At 31.9% G+C, this 24,188-nt stretch overlaps 3 protein-coding genes and 2 non-coding genes across 7 annotated transcripts; 1 reads left to right on the forward strand and 4 right to left on the reverse strand.

Moving 5' to 3' along the window:
* Positions 1-680: 680 nt before the first annotated feature.
* LOC125806842 (transcription initiation factor IIB-2) lies at positions 681-7,166 on the reverse strand. Of its 2 annotated transcripts, XR_007441620.1 has the most exons (8): positions 6,613-7,166; positions 3,734-3,758; positions 2,927-3,056; positions 2,709-2,839; positions 2,422-2,510; positions 2,062-2,189; positions 1,444-1,520; positions 1,113-1,130 (listed from the first exon to the last, which is right to left on the reverse strand). XR_007441620.1 is itself a non-coding variant. In XM_049486593.1 (7 exons), the coding sequence occupies exons 1-7, from the start codon at positions 6,960-6,962 to the stop codon at positions 997-999; spliced, it is 936 nt and encodes a 311-aa protein (XP_049342550.1). In that variant the 5' UTR covers positions 6,963-7,166; the 3' UTR covers positions 681-996. The 2 variants fall into 2 exon arrangements, 1 of the variants encoding a protein (XP_049342550.1); XM_049486593.1 differs by lacking the exon at positions 2,062-2,189 and having other exon boundaries at positions 681-1,130.
* Positions 7,167-8,625: 1,459 nt separating this feature from the next.
* Positions 8,626-12,426, reverse strand: LOC125841076 (transcription initiation factor IIB-2-like). 2 transcript variants are annotated; one of them, XM_049520084.1, is made up of 7 exons: positions 11,939-12,426; positions 11,191-11,215; positions 10,538-10,667; positions 10,329-10,459; positions 10,137-10,225; positions 9,452-9,531; positions 8,626-9,231 (listed from the first exon to the last, which is right to left on the reverse strand). In XM_049520084.1, the coding sequence occupies exons 1-7, from the start codon at positions 12,280-12,282 to the stop codon at positions 9,089-9,091; spliced, it is 942 nt and encodes a 313-aa protein (XP_049376041.1). In that variant the 5' UTR covers positions 12,283-12,426; the 3' UTR covers positions 8,626-9,088. The 2 variants fall into 2 exon arrangements, with proteins under 2 accessions (XP_049376041.1, XP_049376042.1); XM_049520085.1 differs by having other exon boundaries at positions 8,626-9,228; positions 11,939-12,407.
* A 5,596-nt stretch (positions 12,427-18,022) lies between these two features.
* On the reverse strand, positions 18,023-18,236 carry LOC125807157 (small nucleolar RNA U3). Its single transcript, XR_007441651.1, has one exon. It is a non-coding gene; the product is annotated as a small nucleolar RNA U3 (small nucleolar RNA).
* An 814-nt stretch (positions 18,237-19,050) lies between these two features.
* Positions 19,051-19,264, reverse strand: LOC125807156 (small nucleolar RNA U3). The gene has a single exon (XR_007441650.1). It is a non-coding gene; the product is annotated as a small nucleolar RNA U3 (small nucleolar RNA).
* A 2,579-nt stretch (positions 19,265-21,843) lies between these two features.
* On the forward strand, positions 21,844-23,819 carry LOC125806809 (heat stress transcription factor B-3-like). The gene is made up of 2 exons (XM_049486560.1): positions 21,844-22,335; positions 23,050-23,819. Exons 1-2 carry the CDS (start codon positions 22,090-22,092, stop codon positions 23,536-23,538), a joined length of 735 nt encoding a protein of 244 aa, XP_049342517.1. The 5' UTR covers positions 21,844-22,089; the 3' UTR covers positions 23,539-23,819.
* The last annotated feature ends 369 nt before the right edge of the window (positions 23,820-24,188 follow it).

A 24,188-nucleotide genomic window follows, 5' to 3' on the forward strand; every position in this document is an offset into this window, starting at 1 on the left:
ATTCAAGAAATAATTTGGGAAAATAAAGATAGATAGTTAAATCTCTTTTCTATAAATATGGTTCTCCTAACACTATAAGAATTGTTTCCTATATATTGATAAGGTAAAATAAAGGTAAATGTGGAGAGAATATAAATAGTACAACTCACATAACATATTGTACAATTAAGTACTGCAATGTTAGTCCTTTTTGTTGTTTATACATAAGGTAATATAATTATGTATCTCTTAAACCATTGATATGAGATTCTTCACACGTCTTACACGCGCAGAATTAAACATGTCGTCTGTGGATTGGTTGTCCCTGCTAAGTTTGATTTGACTTGGCTACAAAAGATGGACAATATCTTGTACTATATAACTATTGGTTGTCTTTTGCTTCATCTGTCTTCTACTAATATGCCATTCATGGCAGGCCTAAGGCCACCACCAATTGATGGTGCTAGTGGGAGGTAATAAATATTTCGTAAAATTAATTCAAATATTATAATTTATATAAAATAAAAATAAGATAACATAACCTATCTAGATATTGATCCATTACCCTAAAGTTTATGTCTCATTCTTTGAAGTGAATAGAGTTATAATAAACGTTATCGAAACAGATACATTCCCTAAAGTAAATTTTACGAATTTATCTAGTGCTTAAATCGCTAGATAAATTCGACTTGATAAATTCATAAGATCCTTAAAAGAGGATGATGCACAAGTGATGAAGTTAAATTTGGAAACTACATTTTCATGTTAATCTCAGTACAGTAGTCTATGAAGAAAGAGTATCACTTGAAGGAAAAAACATTTACAACTTGTAATTTAACTTGAAGATCTATCCTAAGTTAGAACTGTTTAATAATTTAATGTGTATTAGCCCACATGTTAGGGTAAAAGAAGCTTCCCCTCCTGTTAATTTCATCGAAGGGTCCTCCGATACACAACATTCTTGAAGACATTTTTGAAAAAAGTTTGTCACTTGTTGACATGGTTAGCTTAGCTTCATCAAGGACTGCTGAGGTTTTTTAGGTCCTGACCCTGTGCATACCAATTTGGTATTATCTTTGAGAGATGTGGGTATAGATCCTTGAAGGAGTTCCGGATCGTACCTTCAGCAACTCCAGTTGCAAGTGATACATCTGCGTTCATACAGTTTTTTACATGACATGTCGGATATTCAATATGCAGATGCTTCAGAATACAAGTTTAACCTACAATGTAACTCATCACCCCCGGGACAAAGACAATCAATTCAAATCGTCATAGGAAACATCATACAGTTTAGAGGCCTGGGCTAATGTAGCAGTGTAAAGATGTATAGGGTATGAGGATGACATTCAGCACTAGAAATACGGAGGAAAACTCGTTCCAAAAATGCAATTCCTATCAAGGAGGGAATTTGGTGTCTAAGTATCCATGTCAAAAGAAGGATAAAAATCACATTTTCATTACCTTTAACTGGCTTCTTCTCATCCGAAAGCTGAGTGACTATGTAGATAACTGCTGCAGCAATCGAAATGGGACTTCTCCTGCAGTTTCATATAGAGGAGTAAATACATTTGGTATCATATGATTGTTGAAGCATTTTGGAAATTGGAACAAGTAGCATGACCAGTTCTTTGAAAGATGACAAGCAGAATTAAGTGATAATTGTATCTCAAGGAGGGGAACAGATATAAAAAATTCCTCGTTCCAGTGGAAGAATATAACAAATAACTAAGTTGTAAGAAGCTACATAACAAAAACAACACCTCAAGCTAGTGGAGGTCGGCTGTATGAATCCTTATTAAGCATGGGATCTAGGAATTAGTATTCAGGTTAAATAATCACTCTGTAAGCCTGTACTTCTAAAATCTTAATTCAAGTTACACCAAGAATTCTTTTACTTTTAAAGATCAAATGTCATGATTCATGAAAAATCGATCGCAACAAGAAGTCTGTGAATTTATATCTTAGCATCCCAAAAATGCAAGCATCCTAGAGGCAAGCTAACCACACAAGGTAGCAGATAAAATGAAGACTAGGTCCATCTTTTGAACATGACATGAGGTGAAAGCATAACTCATACACCTTGCTTGCTGCTGCTAAGGGTCATGGTTCTGTTATATAGTTATATTGTCTTCTGATACCAAAAACGAACACCGCCATCGTCATGTATTTACCTATTTACACTACCATATCTATGGTTTTGTTCTCTACTGTAATTTAGTGAGTTTTAGCATTAAAGGAACAAAAAATTTAGAACTTCTTAAGCTTAACTATCTACATAGTCATAGAACTAAAGACTCCTCATCACCCACTAATTTGAAAATACATGCTCTCCACTTGGAAAAAATGAGATCAATTTTAGTCAAATGTAGCATTTAGTTTGAACGCTTAATAAATCTGGAATAAGCATCTGCGGATCAACATAAATACAAGCAAAGCTACCTTATGTCAAACTCTTCAGATTTTTTGACTGCTTCTTGAGCAGCTTTAACTGCTTGATTTGTCATCCCAAGATTTGAACAAAAGCGTCGCTAAAGGTTAAAATAAAAGCATGTATCAGTAACCAAGTTATGAGAAACAGCAAAAGTTCGATAGGAAATTCATTTTAGAAAAATAGTAGTTAGAATGAGAATAGTCTCTTTCTTTTTGTTAGAAGGAGAATGTAGTCTTTTTTCTTTCTTTTTTTGGTAATGGAGTCTTTCTCTCCTACTTTTACAAATAAACCTCACCATGAAATCCCCAGCATGTATAGTTCCCATTTCCACTGATTGACCCATCTCAAGCTCTAGTTGTTTCACTATGTATTCCTTTGCTCGGCCAATTTCCTTCTTTGTAGCTCCATTCGCAACAGAGCAAATTTCTATTTCCAATCCACAGTTTCAAGAAAGCTCATTCATATTGGAAGTTAAATCAGGACACCAAAATGACAAAAAGTCTTAGGCTATACCCTTCACAGTTCGAGGCTTGTCTTCCTGTCGACAAGCAATATATAGGCAAGCAGCCAATATAGCATCCTGGTTCCTTCCCCTACTAGATTTTTGATCTTCTACCTTCTTGTATATCTCATTAGCTCGGTCCTTTGAACAAAATCTAAACCATTATAATGAAATACTGAACAAAAATTATCTGTGGCTTTTAGTGTCAACTGTCAAATTACTTTACTTGAAGTATAGAAACATCTTCAAGTTCATCTTTTAAAGAGAATCATAACATAGAGTACTTGGGTTGTTCCTTATTCTTGTAAATGTTAAAAGAAAATATCCTAATAATGTTAAGAAAACAATACTGTGAAGTACTCCAACAAAAATTGTCAATTCCTGCCATGACATGTCTAGCGGAATGTCAAATACAAGGTCACAGGACGAAAGACAAGCTCCAAGTTCTAGAAGAACATACTACACCACTCAGGTCACAAGCAAAAAACATCGAAAAAATACACAAATAGCTTCCAATATTTTATATCTCTGGCCAAATGAATCAGTTGCTAGTAGAGGGGGGCCAGGAGGGTGCATACTATACCCATTAACATTGTTGAATATTGAACTGCTTATCCAGCTGAGTGGCGAAATGAGCAAATGAATCAGGCAGCCTTAGCTAAAAGAGAGAGCATGACTCTTCATACACATTGAATGAAATTGGACAGAAAAAGTAATTGGACACTTCTTAACACAAGCATATATCTGCACAGACTTCCTGACATCTCAATGTCATTTGATTGAAAATGAGTATCAGGACTTCAGGAGTAGAAACATACCTTAATGGTTGCAACCAGGCCCAACCTGAAATAGGTATAATTGCATCAGCCATATCTTTTGGAATTCCGCATTATAAGTTCAGCTTCTGTCAATATAATAAGGAGCCAGACCAGACACATACTGATAATGAATAGGTTTTACATTACCAGTTCATTTGGCTCTAATAGGATAATGTAACAGAAGAGACCAGAAGAAACACATATATAGAAAGAATACCAAAACCAAGAGCACTGTTTGAAGAATAAGTTAAAATGCTTTATGTATAATATATGAAGTGGTGGACAAATAAAACAAAAAAGAGAGCAAATTTTACTGATTAAATAAAACTTCTTCAATCAACTTCCCAACGTACACAATACTTGAGAGCAAAAAGTGTATGGTATAATTCATTATATGGACTAAACTAGTTTCCTCGGAGAATGAAATGACTGGAAAAACAGAATTACAACCAAACGATGTTCTCTATGGCTCCAGGGTGATTATTCTGGGTGCACCAAGACAACTTTCGAGGTGAAAAGATGTGCGATGCTTCCAGCAACTTAAGGCACTGCAACAATACATGAAGGCCCAACGGAAATTTTTCCAATAGTATAAAGGCAAGGAAACACTTTATGACTCGAGCCATGAAACTTGAGAGTTCTTGGCAATTTCAAAACCAAGCAAAGGCCTTGAATTTAGTAAAAGAAAATTATAAGGTGAAAGTTTCAAAGTCCAATCTTTTAATCACAAAATTGTCGTAGATAGTCAAGTATTTTCTTTTTGTAGTTTACAGGATACACATTCATCTTGTCTTTCAGAGGCATCTAAACTAATTTCTCCTTAGCCATAAAAAAATTAATTTTTTGTCTAAAGCAGATGAGTCTAAAACTTTTTTTTTCTTATTTTAGTAGACCATACCACTAATTTAAGGCAATGAAATGACTTTGGACTAAACATTTGTAACTCCTACACTATAAGGTGGCATCAAAAGCACAGAACATAGATGATAACTTTATTAAAAAAAGAAAAGAAGCATAAAACAGAGCATTTTCAAACCAAGGCATATACCTTACAAAGTCACTACAAAGCAAGGTCTAAAGCCAACAATTCAATTTCCACTTTCAAATGAAAATTGCAATATTGCTCTTCTATCACCACTATTTTGGAACCAAACGTTATGCTTTTTATAAACTACACTCAATTATGTCTCATCTGACTGTCATTATCTTGCCTATTGCTTCACTTAGTAAAATGCTCAACCATGGTCCAGCCTGGTAACTAATGCCAGTTTTTGCAATCCTTTATATGAGCATTGTCAACCTTCAAGGATTTTTTCATGCAATCAAGAGTACACTGCACACACCACTATGAGCATTCACCTCATCTAGAAGATCATAAATACAAAAGCTACACATGCTTACCCTGCTGCTTAGGCCAATAAAAAAAAGACAATAAGTAATTCAGCCTATAATCAGGGCCGGCTCTTGCCTATAAAATTTTAGGCATTGGCCTTTTGGGGGCCTCAAATTTTTATAAATAAAAAATTATGTATTTTAACTGCATTCAAATAGAAGAAATTAAGGAAACATTGTTTTGGGTTCTTACATTTTCTTCGTTAACCACTCACATTATTTATCCTTTGCAACTCTTTTTGCACTCTATTTCTTCAAATCTTTGATAGTTAGAGTAATACACTCTCAAAAATATGAATCAATAGTCGAAAAGTGTTGAACAAAGTGCATTACAATTTTTTTTTTTTAATTTATTTGTTAATTTTCATATTAAAGTAGGTATACCAAGTTATCAACTTTTTGAATCAAATTCTATGATTCTAACTCTTATCTTTAAAGTTTATCAACTTATTACTTATAAAATTGTGTTAATAATTCATATAATAATTGTCTCAATAAAAGGATGTTTTTCAATGTTGAATTGATAAAATCTTACTTAAAACTAATAATTAAAAAAAAAAGTGTTTGAAAAATCATTTATATAAAAGATATTAAGTAGTAATTTACGTCTAGAAATTTAGAAAAATAAATAGATATAGATAAAATTTATATAGATTTTAGACCTCTAATAAAAATTTCGCTTTAGGCCACAAATTATGTTGAGCCGCCCCTGCCTATAATATTCACACTTTACCACAACATAGGCCGCTTGTAACAAAAAAGAATAGGAAGAGCAACCAGTAAAGATGCAAACTTTTCTCACACTAACTATATGATATCATCACCACACATCATTTTCAACAGTAATCAATCCAAAAAAATACAATTTTTACCACGACATTCAACAATTTAATGCCCCAGCTCAGCGCTTGAGTTCCCAGGCAAATAACACCAACTCTACCAGTAATTTTACTCCAACATCGGTAATCAAATAAACCGAATGTGTAAATCTCCACTCACCTAACCAATAAATACATGACATCTTTTATATTAACTTAAATCACATACAACAACAAGAACAGACTCAATGCAATCTCACAAGTGGGGTCTCATGAGGGTAGTGTGTACGCACACTTACCCCTATCTTAAGAAGAAGGCAGAAAAGTTGTTTCCGATACACCCTCGGCTCAAGGACAAATATATCAAAGCAGTTTGATAACAAATAGTAACAAAAGTTAAACAAAATACTAAAGATAGCATTATCCCTTATCCCACATTCCCCACAAAAATCATAGAGAACCATATCAAAATCAAACCTTTACAGCACCACCACCGACAACATACCCAGTGTAATCCCACAAGTGGGGGTCAGGAGTACCCCTACATTTTGGAAGATAGAAAGACCGTTTCCGATAGACCTCAGCACCAGTAAAGAAGCCAAGACACAATGCACCACCATTTACACCCAAAATGAAAATAAAATAAATTGAAGGAACATTATAAGGTACCTATCAGACATAACCCCAATAGCTTTAAAAGCCAAAATAAGAGATCGATCAGCATTCGACCCACGATTCTGCCATCGACCCAAAGACGATGTCAAGAAATCACTAGTAGTTCCATTAGGTTTTGAGATCACTGTAGATAACCCACCATCAGAAAGCAACGGATTATTCGGTCCACCAACTCGAACCGGGTCATTATCACCCGACTCATTAGCAAAAGTTCTCCACTCAGATGTTTCATCAATCGAATGAGATTCCAAAACTAACCCACATTCTGAACAAACCATATCACCTGCTGAATGATCAAATACAACTTCTGTGCTCTTTCTACAGTCCGAACAGTACGCATCCATTAGTAACAATTTTTATGTCAAAATGTGTAATTTTTTGTACAGATGTGATTGAAATTGAAAAAGATGAAATGGGTTAGTTGTGATTTTGGTTGTAAAGATGAAAAAACCATTGATTTGTTGTTGTGAAGAAGAAGAAGAAGATGGATTTATAGTTAGGCGGAGGAAGTGGCGGGGGAAATGGTGAAAGAGTAGGAAAGTCATGTGGTTCTTATGGTTATTTTCAGTTTTTTTTTTTGAAATTTTGACAAAATAAAGACAAAACAATGAAATTTTTATTCTCTCCGTTTTAGTTTGTTTATCTTATTTTCCTTTTTAGTTCGATTCTAAAAGAATTTTTTTTTCTTTTCGTATATTTGACATATGTTTAATTTAAGTATATAAGATTTACAAATATTATTTATCTTCTTATAATCATTGTCAAATGAAAACACGACAGATAAATTGAAACAAAACAAGTACATTTTATGGCCTCTTTTTTGTTTGGTTCTCTCGAGTAAAAAAGAGAAAACTATAAAGACAAATATGACCATGTTCTTTTCTTCTTTTATAATGGTGAAATATATCATTGACATTTAATTTGTCAGTAAATTTTATTTAGATTTGAATTACGATTTGTTTGGATCGAACTTCTTTGAGATGTTTTCGATTCAAAATTTAAAAAAGTTTCTTTATGTGTTTTCAGACATCTATTAGGTTGATAAGTTAACTATGCAATATGCATATCACGATGACATGTAAAACTTTGAGCCTGTTTATAATACATTGATGCAGTGATAAATTTTATGTTTTTTAAACTTGTTTAGGTGAAGTATGTGCGAATATTTTTTAAAATTTTGAGTTGTAAGTCATGTATTTATGATGTGCTCAATTAGGACGGATCATATTTCAAGTGTGTGAATTAAATTACTGATAAATTTAAAAAGTTGTTAATTTCTTCATAGCTCTATATAAAACACCATATATATACATGCATAGCGTGTGTTTGTGGTTTGATTTGAAAGTAATGTGTGTGTGTATAGTACAATTTATTCTTCTAACTAACATCTTTATGATATTATGTAGAAACTCTGATAATATGATAAATGGCTTGTTTTAATGTAGACTAGCAGAAGGAACAAATTGATGATTGCATTATGAATTTAACTTTTTATTGCTAAAACATATATGTATTTTCCTTTTTAAAAATATCTTGCTATTTTAAGACGTAATAAAAAGAGAATGTGACACACCAAACTAATAATAAATCATAAATGCGTGACAAATTTAAAACATTGAAGCAATTTATGTAGTAGGCTATTCTTTTTCATTTGTTATAATGATGTTCGAACATATCAGCTTGTGCATGACTCGATTAGCACAAGTTTCTTTCTCCACATAAACAAGACAAAAGATAGGAAGACGAGTAAAGAATGATTGTATGGAAAGGAAAGGAAAGGAAAGGCAAAGAAAAGAGATGGGCTAGTATAGGCCAATTATTACTAATATATGATGTGACAAAAGACGCAAGCAAATGGATAAGATATTTGAGAAAAATCTTTGATCATAAAAAAGGAAGATAAGAGAAAATGGATAAGATATTTGCTTCACAAAGATGACAAAGGCACTATTCCATCGCAAGTGTAACATAACAAGGAGATATATGATTTATTAATGCTGCGTCTTGAGATATTACGCAACAGACTCATCCTGTTTATAATAATTCATTCAATCTTTATAAGAGCATATTCATAAAGTATCTCGCCAATGAGAATATTTTCAATACAAAAAACGGACAACAGCAACATAGTTTGAAAACGGAAGTAAACTCACCAAATGATGGATCTCATGTTAAACGAAAACATTTCACTTTGCATGACAATGTTTAGCCATACAAAAATTGGACGATGGCCTATGAAATCTGTAACATTCAAAAAAAAAATGGAACCTATTTGTGTTTTAGGGGAGGGGAAGAGATAAATGGAAAAGAAAATAATATGGATTACTCTGGTCTACATGACCTACGGTGCCTTGTGAATCCAGAACACAGGGTAGCCAAAACTCCGCGTCTGATGTTTTCTCTGTTTGAATAATTCTTACAGACTTGAGGCCCTATAGCAGATTTATAGAGCTCAACGACTAAGGTACTCTTATGCCTTTGGACTGCACAGGTTCTTAAGGTCCTTGTCTTTGACATACCATTCTGGTATTATTTTGGAAGCATGAGGATAAAGATCCTTGTACGCGTTCTTGATTGTCCCCTCTGCAACTGTGGTTGCAACTGAGATATCTGCTGCAAGCATAAACCGTTCAGATGTATATACGAAACTAGCATATACAAGTACAACCAAGACTTAAAAGCAGCTAGGCAACCCCACATGAAGAATTCACTTATGCAGCAATTGATATAGAAATGCAGCATTGTGCACCTACTTAAGGAAGCATGAATGTAAAGGAATATACATTGCCTCTTTAGCTCAAGATTGCACAAAGAGGAAGGTTGATGTTCTAACCTCGCAGAACGGGTTTCTTTGAATCTGAAAGTTGAGTGATCATGTATATTATTGCTGCAGCAATTGATATAGGACTCCTCCTGCAAAAAGGAAAATAACTATTAAGGATGTAATCTGTTAACCAGATGTGCTTATAAGCTTAGTCTCTAGTGATCTGAGTGATAACGATCAGTTCCCTCTTCTTTCCCTTTTAGCAATTCATTTACTGGTTAAAACTCTAAGAAAAGAAACTAAAATCTAGTAGTGAAATGTCCACGAAAATCCCTTTAACGAGACTTGCATATATTAGTCATTTAAATCAAACAAGTGGCGTCTGCCAATCTTTTTTCTTAAGAGGGTGGAGCAGGGAAGACGTTCAAGCAAGAACTTAACTCGGTTGACGGAATAGCTTCACCCCTATTACCCATCGACTCAAGTTCTATCAATTTTATTTTTTTCAAAAAAATAGAACTTCTCTAAAGTTTTCAGAACAGAATAACTGCCAAAATCAAATTTACGGAAGGTTCATTCAATATGAAAGAAGATAATTCGAGCCACTGCAAAAATCAAGTAGTTCCCTCAAAGAGTTCACATGCAGATCCTCAAACAAATGACTTAAACCAGCCTCTGGATTATTCTGTGGGGCCAAGGTATGGGCTCACCATATTAAGAACATAATCAAACACACACAAACAAAAATATGTACCTTATATCAAACTCTTCAGCCTTCTGAACAGTTTCTTGGACAACCTTAATTTCTTCATGGTTCATACCAAGGTTAGAACAAAAACGTCTCTGAAGATCAAGAAAAGTTCATGTCAGGATAGCATAAAAGAATAGTCATATCACACTTGCGCCCCCACAAAGAGGCCAAAACCTACATATTTAGTTGACTCACCAGATAGTCCCCAGCATGTATAGTTCCCATCTCCATTGATTCTCCCATTTCAACCTTCAATTGTTTCACAATGAACTCTTTTGCTCGCCCAATTTCCTTCTTACTAGCTCCATTGGCAATTGAGCATATTTCTAATCAACACCCAAAGGTTTAGAGTTCACACAGAGGAGTAAACTGTTAATCTACATGATCAGAAAACATTGCCACACCTTTTACAGTGCGGGGTTTGCCTTCTTGGCGGCACGCAATGTAGATACAAGCAGCGACCAGAGCATCAAGATTCCTGCCTCTAGTACACTTTTGGTCTTCAAGCCTCTTATATATCTCACTTGCTCGATCCTACACAAGATCAAAGAAGACATATACCAATTAGTGCAAAAAATCTTTCAGCAATAAGGACTATCAGACTAATCCCAAAAAGAAGAGAAAAAGGCTATATCAAAATACTTGCTGCGATATGGAAAAAAGATTGTAACAGATGACATCCCTTAATATATCAAGGGGATAACCCTGCAGCAACAAGACTATCAAATTTTGGCGCTTTCACAAACACACAGTATACTTAGGTGGAGAAAATTAATGGTTTCTGTTTACTAAAGCAAAATAAGATGGACAAAAAAAGGGTAATAAACTGCAATCTACATATAATTAACATATAAAATAGACAAAAAACCTTAGGCAACAGACGACAAAAGAAAACTTTAAAGATGTAAACACACATATAAATGAAGCGATGAAAACACCAAATGGAAAGAAGTTGCACTGTCGTATGCGTCAACTGAAAAGGTGCAAGAGAACCCAAGAATGCAGTCGGATAATTCTGTGATGCCCAATTAACTTAAAAGAATACTAGAGAACATACCCTTATAGTAGAAACAAGGCTCAACCTGTAAAACATAGAGAGAGAAAACTCAGTTCAATCAATGCATAAAAAATTTCCAAGCTTTCAAAAATTAAAAGGAATGATACACCTCCCTGAACCAGTATTATCACTTCAAATGTAGTTGTAACAAAAGGCCAACATAAATGCCATCTCACAGAGCGTGGGAAGGACAAAGCAGATGGATTAATTCGCGTAATGACAACACCAAGCCAATCAAACTATAAATCCACATATCATCCCACAAATGTCATCCCTCCAAAAAGCTTAATCAGGGAAGGAAGAAAAACGATACAGTTTTACTCTTCAAATTAGCCATCTTACATATTCAATTTCATTACCAGATTCTATAAGATTTAAACCTATTTAATCCCAATATCCACTATCACACAAGCCCTGAAATCCGATCAGTGATCATAAAATAAACTCATTTTCATCTTCTAACCCCCTCTTTTTCCTCCTCCTCCTACTACACATCAATCAGATGCTAGTTATCATCTATATAAATCATCCATATCCAATTGGATCCATTCGAGCCCAATTCATTTTGATACCCAATTATATAGATTCTCCAAATTTCACACTTAAACATGTACCGACATTCAAATATCTAAACAAACTAAAACCACAAATTCATAACCTAGGTATCAAATTCAACTAATACTTCATGAAACAAAACTCAGTAGGGTTCATCAGAAACAAAAGGAAATGAAAGCAACAAGTAACCGACCTATCAGCCATGGTAGCAATGGCCTTAAAAGCCAAAACAATCGCGCGGTCAGGATCACCACCACGATTCTGCAACCTAGCAAGAGAACCATCTCCATTACTACCATTAGGCCCTTTAGAAATCACTGTAGACAGAGCCGCATCACCGAGTAACGGGTTAACGGGTCCTCCAACACGATTCGGGTCATCACCACCCGACTCATCAGCAAAAGTACGCCACTCAGATGTTTCATCAATTGAACGAGATTCCAACACCAGCCCACACTCCGAGCAAACCGTATCACCGGCGGCGTGGTCAAAAACCACCTCCGTGTTCCGCTTGCAATCCGAACAGTAAGTATCCATTTCAAAGCGGTTTCGACCCGATTCAATCGTAGATGCCGGAAAAACCTACCGATTATGATTCCGGCAGCGATGATCGGAAAAAGGGTACCGGAGTTTTTGGGTTTCTCTCTCTCCAAAATTGTGCTTAGTTAGGAGAGGAGTGAGAAAAAATTAGAAGGGTCAAAGGGGTATTTATAGACCTAAATTCAGAATGCGGGTCGGTACAAGTGTATTCGGTAGGGCCCATTACTGTTTTTTTTTCCTTAAAAGAATGAAAAAGAAAAAAGGAACTTATATTAAAGAGTTTTTTATTTACATTACTAATCTATTTTTAGGTAAAAAAAATTAAATTTATTAGAAATATTGGTGAGGTATGTGTGGTTGTAGATCAACTTAACATGATAAAAAAAATTATAGTTAATAAATTTAGTATAATTTTATATGTGGAGTCCGAAAGATGGTGTTTATGTACGCAATTTTTTGCCTATCTTGTGAAGGGTAGAGAAATTGTTTTCGATAGATTTTCGATTCAAGTAAAATGTATCAAACTCAAGTATGAAAAGAAAATACAGTCATGAAAAAACCATGTTAAGATTAAAGTAAAAGAACAATAGCAAAACGATAGATAAAATGTAACTGAAGTAGTAGAGGAAACAAACGATAATAAAATCAAAGAATAAGATAGAAGCAAGGAAAATTAAACAACACTCAAATACCTGCTAACTTTCTATCATAATCAGATGAATTTGTTTATACCTGATAGTTATATTGGATGGACGCTTCAGATGAAGACATCATGTTATTCCGGATTGATCTCAACCAAAATGAGACTTATGCCCCCCCTTCCATCCAAATGCCCTACTACAAAATACGATCGACATTTTTAACCACTCAGATATTTATTTTCCTTCGCGCTTCATCTGCTCTGTCCATTTGGCAATAGGGTATATTTATGTGATTCGCTAGATTTGTCTTCGCCTGTCGGCCGATTCTATTGCTTGTCGGTTACATTCATTCTCTTCGCACTTTACCTACCCTATCCATCTGATCTAGCAGTAGAGGCTTATCTAAGTGATTAACTGGGTTTGTCTTCGTTTGTCAAATGATTATATTTCTTGTCGGTTAATTGCATTCATTCTCTTCGTGTTTCATCGATCTTCCTATCCATCTGGTAGTAAGGACTTACCTACATGATTCGCTAGGTTTATCTTTGCATATTGGTTGATTCCATTGTTTTTCGGTTAGCTAAACTTTTTTAATAGTACGAATCTCTATGCATGTAAACATAGTTATTCAATATATGTAAAACAATCGAAAAACGCGTAAACTAATCTAAATATCGATCATCTATGTTCAAAAACAAAAGTTTATCATTATTGGTGCACAAAATTTCAAGTCTGAGGTCTATCAGAAACAACCTACTTTTATAGGGATGAGATAAGGTATGCGTACACTCAATACTATTATATTATTGTTGCATTGATACACAAAATTTGAGTTATCATCGATATCACTAGATTATAAATTTTATTGGGCATACAAAATTATTATTATTATTATTATTATTATTAGTATTTTTTAAAGTTAATTAACTTGTCTAATTTTTGTTTTACAATATTTACATTAGTAGGATGAATACTAATTTGTTTCTCTTTAATATTTTACCAAATCAGTATATAATGGGGACTACGATGGAAAGATTGTAACTTGATATTTTTCATAAATCGACAAATATAGAAAAATTATACAAATTTGACCGATGAGTCAAATCATGATATGTTGGTGCTTGATTAATTTTCATAAATTGACAAATATAGAAAAATATTAAAATTTGATTGATGAATCAAATCATAAAATGCTGTTGCTTGATTAATTTTTATAAATTGACAAATATAGGAAAATTATCAAAATGTAATTGATGAGTCAAATCATGAAACGTTGCTGCTTGATCATTTCCCAACAATTAACAAATATAGTAAAATTATAAAATTTGATTAATGGTTATTGTTTAATTATCGTGAAATATTCTTTTTGTAATAAAAACATACCATAATGCAAATTTTTTTTAAAAGAAACATACCATACCGACAACAAAATCCAATTAATCAAATAATGAAAGGTCATTACTTGATAATTACAATATTCTAAACGTGCCATAAAATAGTAAAAGTATTTGATAAATGAGATGTATATGCATCAAACTAATTGGTCACTTTTTTTTTTTTTTTTTTTAAAGTGTATGCATCAAAGTTTCTAATAAATTGCATTTGTTGCGTATTCTTTTTTAAACTATTAGAAGTATCATGTACATAATGTGTAAGTAATTTTGCGGGTCAATTAGTTTTATTAGTTCTTCGTAAATATTTTTTTTAGTTTTATATTTGTATACAAGAGTTCTTATTTTATATAAAAACAAAGAAATATACAAATTACACACATAAAAAAAATGTAGAATTATTTTTTTCAATTCAAAATATAACGTAAAAGTGTTATAATATTCACCCAATTCCAGACAAATTTATGGCTTCAATGCATATGAAATATTATTAACGATTAAAAGAATGAAATTGTTTTTAAGGGGGAAAAAAAACTCTATAGTTAGTACTATCGTACAAAAAGAAATTTCATAGCAATTTCCATTGTTAAACATGAGAATAAAAGAAAAGGTGAAATTTGAGGTTGTAACAAATAATTTGTTTTTTTTAATATATATATAATTGGCAATAAGAGAAGGAATATTCGTTGTCATAATGTGATCATTTGTTTTATTCACCTTTTTTTTTGTTTATTGTTGTTTTGTTTTGATTATAGATATAAATAAAATTTGTGTACATTATATTCTTCTCAAATCCTATTTGTTAGATTTATTTTCACTAGTATGTTATTATAATTTTTTTTAGATGACATTCTACTAATTTTATTGTTCAATTCTTTTGAATGATATAAAAACGCATAAACATTACTGAATATTTAAAATTTAAGTATTATACAATTTTGAAACTTATAATAGTTATGTATTTGTAACATATAATTTAATCAATTATCAATACAAGTTGTAACTTCTTCTTTTTTAATAACACAAGTTGTAACTTATTCAATTGAACTAAAGCTTTGTGTTCCATAGAATAATTTTATGTTGTCTTTTACTATAAATATTAAAAGAAAAAAGGGAAAATAAATAAATAGAGAAAATAGACAAAGAAGTAATAATTCCAAGGGGTGTCATATTTTGGTTGTTTCATTTAAATTAGTATCCGTTTTGTATTTTATTTTGAACAAGTACTCAATATTAAGTAAAGTGCATGCTAAAAATGTGCTTCAGTTATGTATAATTGAGCGTGTATATATATATATATGAAAATAAATTAAAATGTTGCTATTACATTTGTTAGATTTATTGTTGTATAATCATATTGACTATTAAAATTTGTTCCTTATGATATATCGAACTTATATTTTAAATTCGAATTTTTTTGGAGTAAATTTAGGTATTGAATTATTGAAATTTTAAGAATAATTTATTTATTTATCAGTAAAACAAATTTAGACACACGCGATTAAAAATAAGACAACTTTTATCTTCAGATTAAAAAACGAACATACGTTCAAATTACTTTTTAAGTGGTTAAACTTATAAAAAATAAATATAAAGCAAACATAAATTAAATGACGATTCAAGAAACAGATATTTGTGTGCTTTGCCCGACAAAGAAAGAGTGGTTCGTGTGGGCCGTAGGGTTGGTAGCCGCCTGCCCTATTTGACTTGGGCTTGCTATAAACTAGACCCAAGATGTAGAGTTAACATGTTGGCCCACTAGAGTTATTAAAGGAAGGATAAATTATCTATATACACATTTTTATTTTCCATAATTTCCACCATTCCCTACCATTTCAAAATATTTTCAAAATCCCTTTTTTTTTTTCAATTCTCAAGTCAAACGGATACATAAGTATTTCAGCCTTAACACATGATTTCCTTCCCTTTTTCACTCCTTTAGTCTCTCCCTAATTTCACTCTACAATCTTATCAGTTACAATTTTCATATCAATTTGATTTTCAAAAGGATTCTCTACAATCTTATTAGTTACAATTTTCAAAAGGATTCTCTACAATCTTATCAGTTACAATTTTCAAAAGGATTCTCTACAATCTTATCAGTTACAATTTTCATATGAATTTGATTTTCAAAAGGATTCTCTACAATCTTATTAGTTACAATTTTCATATCAATTTGATTTTTTTTCCTGATTTTTTCTTGTTCATATTTTCTAATATATATGTGTTCAGATTTTTAATGTATCTAGATGTGTTTGTTTCTTAAATTAATGTGTATGTCTTCGTTTCAACATTATGATACATTACAATTTCATTATGTACAATGTATCGTGTTCAAATTACTAAATTATCTTACGGTTATAGTTTGGTATACATTAACTAGATTTTTAATGTATCTAGTTAATTTTGTTTCTTAAATTAATGTATAATATCTTTGTTTCAACACTATGATACATTGCAATTTTATCATACACAGTGAATCGTGTTCAAATATTAATTTTGATACTTGATATAAAATTTCTACTAAATGTATCATTTATCATGTATCTAGGTGTTTTCTATGTATCGGATACACAACATTCTATTCTTGCATGAACAAATACACAATTTTTTAGACATGATACATAAATTCGAATTTACGCTAATTGTATCTGATACGTAGTAACTATCAGATACATAAATAGTAATGTATTGATAAATCTATCCATCTCGGAAATAAAATTCAGAAAACGATTACACAAAATTATAAAAGGTATGAATGATCCATCAAAGGTATGGATCTTTTTAGAGTTTATGTTTGTTGTATCAATCCATAACGGATACATTGAAAATCCAAACTCTTGATTCTTCACCTCAACGATGTATCAGATCTCCAAATTTTTCCTCAACTCATCGATCTTTAATTCAGCTGCAATGGTTGATTTGAGATTCACAAATCAATAATTTGACCAACAACCATTTCATCACTTTTGTATCATTCATACCTCACCTCACTTTCTCAGATTTCGAAAGGATTTGCTTCAGACTCCGGAAGAAAATCCTCACTTTCTTAGATTCCGGAAGGATTTCCTTCTATTATATATCATATTTTCAAGTTTTCCTCATCTCATCGATCTACTGCAATGGTGGATTTGAGATTCATAAAAGAAATTATTTGTCCAACAATTATTCATCATGTTTGCTATGTATCCGGATAACACTATTTTGAGGGATTTTTGTAAATTGAAAAAGAGTAGGGATACAATGTAATTTAGGTCTTTACACTATGGGATTTAGGTAAGTTATACTTAAAAGAATTGGATAATTACTTCTTCTTTTTTGTAATTGTGACCAAATTAACACACATATAAGTTAACAATCACGCTCTAGTCTTATAGGAAGGACATTAATAAGCAAAAAAGATTGAAGAGTCTGTCAGACGACCATTAGACCATCTCAACACCCATGATCGAGGTTAAGAACGATCATCTATTGCACCATGACCCGAGGGCCATGTAGGCTATTGATCACTCTCTAGTCTTATAGGAAGGACATTAATAAGCAAAAAAGATTGAAGAGTCTGTCAGACAGCCATTAGACCATCTTACCACCCTATAATCGAGGCTAAGAACGATCATCTATGGCACCATGACCCGAGGGCCGTGTAGGCTATTAATCACGCTCTAGTCTTATAGGAAGGACATTAATAAGCAAAAAAGATTGAAGAGTCTGTCAGACGACCATTAGACCATCTCAACACCCATGATCGAGGTTAAAAACGATCATCTATTGCACCATGACCCAAGGATCATGGAAGCTATTAATCACGCTCTGGTCTAATGGCTACGAATCATCCACCAGACTTGGTTTCCTGTCTCGTTAGAAATCAAGGATACAGTGGTACGAGCCTATAGAACAGATCCTATTCAAGTAAGGTCGTGACATGTGAACCCACTGCTTGATATTAAAAAGAGTCTTCTAATGCTAGGTTGCAGCGATGTGGGAAGATGTACTAAAATCTTTTGGAGAGAATTTAGGCCCAAAGAGATGTCTTTTGTAGATGGGTTATATTTGAAATGCGGCCCAGTAATTTGATAAAATGCCTGCAAGATAGAGATTGATATATGTTGCCACTTTTTTTTATTTATTTAAAAAACTTATAATTGCAATCAATAAGTTGCAAATTAACCAATTTTAGTTGTTAACTCCATTAGGAAAAGAGGTTCAAATGGCAAGGCAATGCCATACGATTCGCTTGGTTCTTCGTGGAGTATAACTCACATTCAAACATCAGATTGAGGGGGATGGGGCAACACATATGAAGCTCTGGTGGAAAGGAATTACCAGCCATACGTCCGTTTCATAAGTCCACGATTCTTTGAAAAAGCAGCATGTTATGACTTGACTCGGACACTTTATATCGTGGTTTAGTAATGAATGAATGAAAGAATTGACTTGTGTTGTGGTCGGCCTTTTAAAACTAGCTAAGCCTTGTTTTCCTCTCCCCTTTACTTAATAAGTGGAAAATACTCGTTGACATTCGATAAGTGACTTCAATCTAAGCTCATACATATCAATTTAATTTATCCTAAACTCAATAAGAACATAAATCTATTTTGGAAGGATAAAAGTATTCATATGTTGCCTTAAGAGTTGCCCAGAAGAATCTTTTCACTGTCTTAGCTCAACACAACCATAGAAACAATCATCAATGGTGAATATAGCAAGTAAAACTTGGGCAAAAAAGATTGAAGAGTCTGTCAGACAACCATTAGACCATCTCAACACCCATGATCGAGGTTAAGAACGATCATCTATTGCACCATGACCCGAGGATCATGGAAGCTATTAATCACGCTCTGGTCTAATGGCTACGAATCATCCACCAGACTTGGTTTCCTGTCTCGTTAGAAATCAAGGATACAGTGGTATGAGCCTATAGAACAGATCCTGTTCAAGTAAGGTCATGATATGTAAACCCACAGCTCAATATTAAAAAGAGTCTTTTAGTGCTATGTTTCAGCGATGTGGGATTATTGGACAACCCTTATTTACTTTGATTAAGTCTTTTTTTCTCTAACTTTTTTTTTAACAAACATTGATACGAATATAGAGTCTGAACGAAAGCTACTAGCTTCTGTCGAACTCGATTATACAAGACTTATAATGCAGTTGTTGATAAGGAATAAGAGACATTGTTGTTGATAAATGGTTAGTGACGTGACAAAATGGTCTTAATTTCTCTATATCTAGAACTTCTTTGTCCAAATAACAAGATATAATAATCCATTCACACTAGTCAAATGGGAAAATGGAAAAGGCAGTTATTGGTTAAATATGCCGGAAACGACTTATTACTCTCTTCCGTTTCAATTTATCTGACATATTTTTCTTCAAATTAACTTTACGTTTTTTATTTACCTTTGAATGAGACATTTTCATAACCACTATATACATATTATTATAATATATTCAAGATTGCAAAGTCTTAATGAAGCATTTTCAAAAGTTTTTCTCTTTCTGAATTCCGGCCTAATAAAATTATGTCACATTACAAATAAAAAGGAAACAACAAATACAAGGATTATAAGATATTTTGCATTATGAGGTGGGGTTCAAGCTGAAAATTCAGCTGGTTGAATTATAATATTATTATTATATATAGAATTTTCCAACATGTCCAGATACCATGAATGGATTTTTGGACCCCCCCCCCCCCCCCCCCCATAATTATCCAATGTATTAATAGTAGTACAAAAAACAATTGGTTCTTTTGCATTTTACACTTCAAGATTTTCCTAAATTAGGCTAAGAACAAATAAAGGAAAATTTGTATTGAGTGGTAATACAAAATTCTCACTAATGCCCCCAATTTTTTTTAAAAAATAATGTCTCAATCTCAAACAAGTTAATAACAGGTTCCAAATGATTTTTGAAGCAAAGAAGTATTTTCTGATACGCAATAATTTAATTTCTTTTATCTCTCTATTTTTTCATGTTATATAACAGCAAAACAAGTTGTTAAAAGCAGACAAAATATAAATCAATTCACTCATCAATCTACATGGACGTTAAAGTGTCAATTTAATTATTTTATTTTATTTTTATTTCTTTGCGTAGATTGGTCAATCTTGTAAAACTATCGTCTATAATAATACTCATTTCGTCCTAATTTTTGTTACACGATTAGAATTTTGAGAGTCAATACATTTGAAATTCATTTTCTTCTTTGTTTGGGAAAAAAATGTTCACAAAAGCCCTACACGCTACTAGATTATTACTCAATCATTTAAAACTTATGTTACATAGTATAATTTTTTGTAAAAAAATCAAAATAATTTAAAACATGTAATTAATATTTGACTATAATGATTTTTAAAAAACTATGATTTTAAATATGTCAATATTATTTGTGTAGTTATAAAACTTCTAGTTAACGTTATATTAATATATATACTGTTTCATTCTTAATAAAATAAATTAATACGAAATCAATGTCACATAAACTATAAACTGAAACAAATTTAATAATGTTTATTTAATTAGTCCACGCTAATTATTTAGATTTATCTGAATGGATGCTCATCTAGAAGATCTTAATTAAATTCGCAGTCATTTATCTAGAAATTAAAATAAGATTAAAAAGAGAGAAGAAAAGTGTACTAATATATTACCAAGTTTCTAAATTTCTCTTTCACATGATTTATCATTGAGTTTTGAGTTTTTAATTTTTGGTTTTCATTCGGTGTTCGATATTCATATTGGATTATGATTAAATTCAGATTCAAGTCGGAAAGTTTCATATTGAGGGTAAATCACTTCCTTATAAAGGTGACTCTGTACTAGGAGGACTTGAATCCGAAACCTATAATTAAGAATGAATAAATACTTACCACTCAAGTTGATATGATTGGGTTTGAGTTGATCAAATCTTGTCACAACACAAATAAGTACTAGTTTTACCATGGTGATGTTGAATTTGTAGTCTTAGTCTTCACGTTAAAAAGATTTTTATTAATAAGTGAAACACTAATTAAATTTTTTAATTTTTCTAGAATATGGTCACCAAATTCTACAAAAAATAACAAAATAATAGGAAATAAAACATTCTCTAGAAGTGGACTAATATTAATTACTCAATAGACCGTCTAGAAGATGCACATCATAATTATGTGCAACACATTATTATATGTTATAAAACAAAAAGACGCATTATTATATACTCCCAATTTGAAATAATTATGTGGGAAAATAACGGCATTTCTTTATTTTTACACAAAATCAAGATCTTGAAAAATTATGAATTTATCATGATATATATTTAAGATCATATATTTTAAAAGACAATCAACTTAACACATATTCAAAAATCATAAATTTTTGCAGTCTTCATTTCTTTATCCAATTTAATATCTAGTCAAACATCGTCATAAATACTATAGCGTATGAAAACAAGTTTTCTTGCTATAGTTGTCCTCCTCCTACAACTATATAATAAGCATAAGTTTCAAGAAAATATTATTTGCTTTCCTCTTTTATAACTCTCATGTACCCAAGATATTATTCCCTTTTGTATTTCTCATGAATTTTGGATTTGTTTTAGGTTTTTATTGTTGGGATTGGGGCTTCTTAACCGCCCTTCTACTCTTCTCCACTTCATCATAATTAATATCATTCATTTTCTTTTATTTTATTAAAACACCTTTTCTTTTTGCTTTTTAGTAACTCGAACTTATAATTTCTGTACTTATCTGAGCAGACCCTTCTCATCTAAGTTGAACGTAGTCTTTTGAATGGGGGAATTAGAGGATGAATGTGAAAGGAATTTGTTAGAGTATGTAAGGAAGGCATCAACACCACCATTCTTGCTAAAAACATACATGTTGGTGGAGGATCCGGCGACGGACGACGTCATTTCTTGGAATTCCGATGGATCGGCGTTTATAGTCCGGCAACCGGCGGAGTTTGCTAGAGATTTGCTTCCAACGCTTTTCAAACATAGCAACTTTTCTAGCTTTGTCCGGCAACTTAATACCTATGTATGTTTACTATCTCCCTCCCATCCTAAACAAAAAAGTTAACGTGTCGATAATTTATACGATCAGATCACTTATAAGATTTTTTATCTTATTTATTTGCTTGGTAAAGAGAATGAAAACAAATAGTGCTCTCCACATCTCACAATGAAATATTTATGCGTATATATAGCAGATAACTTATTTTATTTTCAAGATTCAGAAGGTGTTACACGTAAATATCTTTTAGATTACATGTTAATCGATCTTTTTTTTTAAAATGATTAGTTAACAGACTTATATACTTTGTTGTCTTTCATGCATAGTGAATTATTGATGTTGCTATTGTTATTCTATTGATTTAGAAAACCATAGTATGTAAGGATGAAATTAACTACAATATAATCATCATCCATATAATTGAAGTCTCTAAAAAGACATGCATTTGAATTTATGATTAAGCTAGAATCGCATATTTACTACGGAATGGTATATAAAGTCAACAAATCTCAATGAATACAATAGCAATTAGGGATATGTATATATCTTGATAGCATTTCTGTTATATATACATCGTCAGTATTAATAAAAAAATATTATAGTAAATCAAGTTTGAGACTAATAACATACAATATGATACAATATTTCTTAGCCTAGAACCATATGTTTAATTTTGTTGAGTATAGTTCTTGTGATCCATTGATTAATTCAATCCTAAATTATTTCATGTGTGACTAGGGTTTTCGTAAAGTTACAACAAGTCAGTGGGAGTTCAGCAACGATTTGTTTCGTAAGGGAGAGAAGGATTTACTATGTGATATTCGTCGAAAAAAAGCATGGACAAACAAGCAACAACCTCCTAACAAAAACAACAAGAAAGAAGGTGAAGATGAAGATCAAAAGTCATCATCCTCAACTTCTAATTCTTCATCATCATTTGAGTACAATAGCCTTGTTGATGAGAATAAAAGGCTCAAAATGGAAAATGGAGAACTAAGCTATGAGCTTTCTCTAGTAAATAAGAAATGCAAAGAACTTATTGATCTAGTGGGCATTTTGTCAAAAAATTCAAATGAAGAAGAAAAAAAAGAAGGGCAAAAAGGTAAAAGGCCAATGTTGTTTGGAGTGAGGCTAGAAGTTGAAGAAGAAATGGAAAGGAAGAGAAAAAGAGTTGAGTTAAATGAAATTGCTAGTGTTTTTCTCTCTCAAACTATGCAAATAAAATAGGAAAAAGGAGATATATATATATGTTATCGATAGAGTTATTCAATATTTCTGAGGTGAACACAAGTTAATTCGAACATCATCGTCAGATTGAAAAATGAATTATATGTATTTTAATTGCAAGTCTTTCATCTTTTCAAGACTTATAAAGAGTCATTATCTCTTGTAATATGATATAGAGTTAACTTAATTATATTATATATATCGATAATGTAAAACATTATCAATAAGAATGTTCAGCAATATTACTTGTCTAGTTTATAAAATTATTTAATAATTTATCATTTTGTGTCTATTTTATCCTTATTACTATTAAATACTAGTCGTTTCTCAATGTATAAATGACTTATATTTAGTAAGGATAATTTGATAAAGTTACTCCTATCATTTATTATTTTTTAATCTGTATATTAAGTCAGTAATGGACAATTATGGTTCGATTACTTCGATAGAAAAAGTAATATGCAAAAGAAAAAAGGAAGGTGACAAGAAACTGACCAAGTTTGAAGTATGCCATAGATGATGGATATGGTTACTTTAGTTTTAAGTAATAATTGAAGTGACCTTCTAGATAGGAGTACTAATTAGTAGTAATTATGTTCATATAATTTTCTCATCAAATAAAGTTTTTTAAATGGGATAATTTTTGAAAC

Source organism: Solanum verrucosum, unplaced genomic scaffold (assembly GCF_900185275.1).
Source record: "Solanum verrucosum unplaced genomic scaffold, falcon-dt-bn FXZP01000196.1, whole genome shotgun sequence".
Lineage (NCBI taxonomy): Eukaryota > Viridiplantae > Streptophyta > Magnoliopsida > Solanales > Solanaceae > Solanum > Solanum verrucosum.

Excerpts from the sequence above, each read along its gene's own strand:
- LOC125841076 (XM_049520084.1), bottom strand. The coding sequence starts at position 12,282 with ATGGATACTTACTGTTCGGATTGCAAGCGGAACACGGAGGTGGTTTTT. Across the intron at positions 11,216-11,938 it reads ATTGCTACCATGGCTGATAG|GTTGAGCCTTGTTTCTACTA; the intron begins GTCGGTTACTTG and ends TATGTTTTACAG. Across the intron at positions 10,668-11,190 it reads GCCTTGTTTCTACTATAAGG|GATCGAGCAAGTGAGATATA; the intron begins GTATGTTCTCTA and ends GATCTTGTGTAG.
- LOC125806809 (XM_049486560.1), top strand. The coding sequence starts at position 22,090 with ATGGGGGAATTAGAGGATGAATGTGAAAGGAATTTGTTAGAGTATGTA. Across the intron at positions 22,336-23,049 it reads TCCGGCAACTTAATACCTAT|GGTTTTCGTAAAGTTACAAC; the intron begins GTATGTTTACTA and ends ATGTGTGACTAG.
- LOC125806842 (XM_049486593.1), bottom strand. The coding sequence starts at position 6,962 with ATGGATGCGTACTGTTCGGACTGTAGAAAGAGCACAGAAGTTGTATTT. Across the intron at positions 1,521-2,421 it reads TCTGAAGAGTTTGACATAAG|GAGAAGTCCCATTTCGATTG; the intron begins GTAGCTTTGCTT and ends ATGAAACTGCAG. Across the intron at positions 1,131-1,443 it reads TGAGAAGAAGCCAGTTAAAG|ATGTATCACTTGCAACTGGA; the intron begins GTAATGAAAATG and ends GTATGAACGCAG.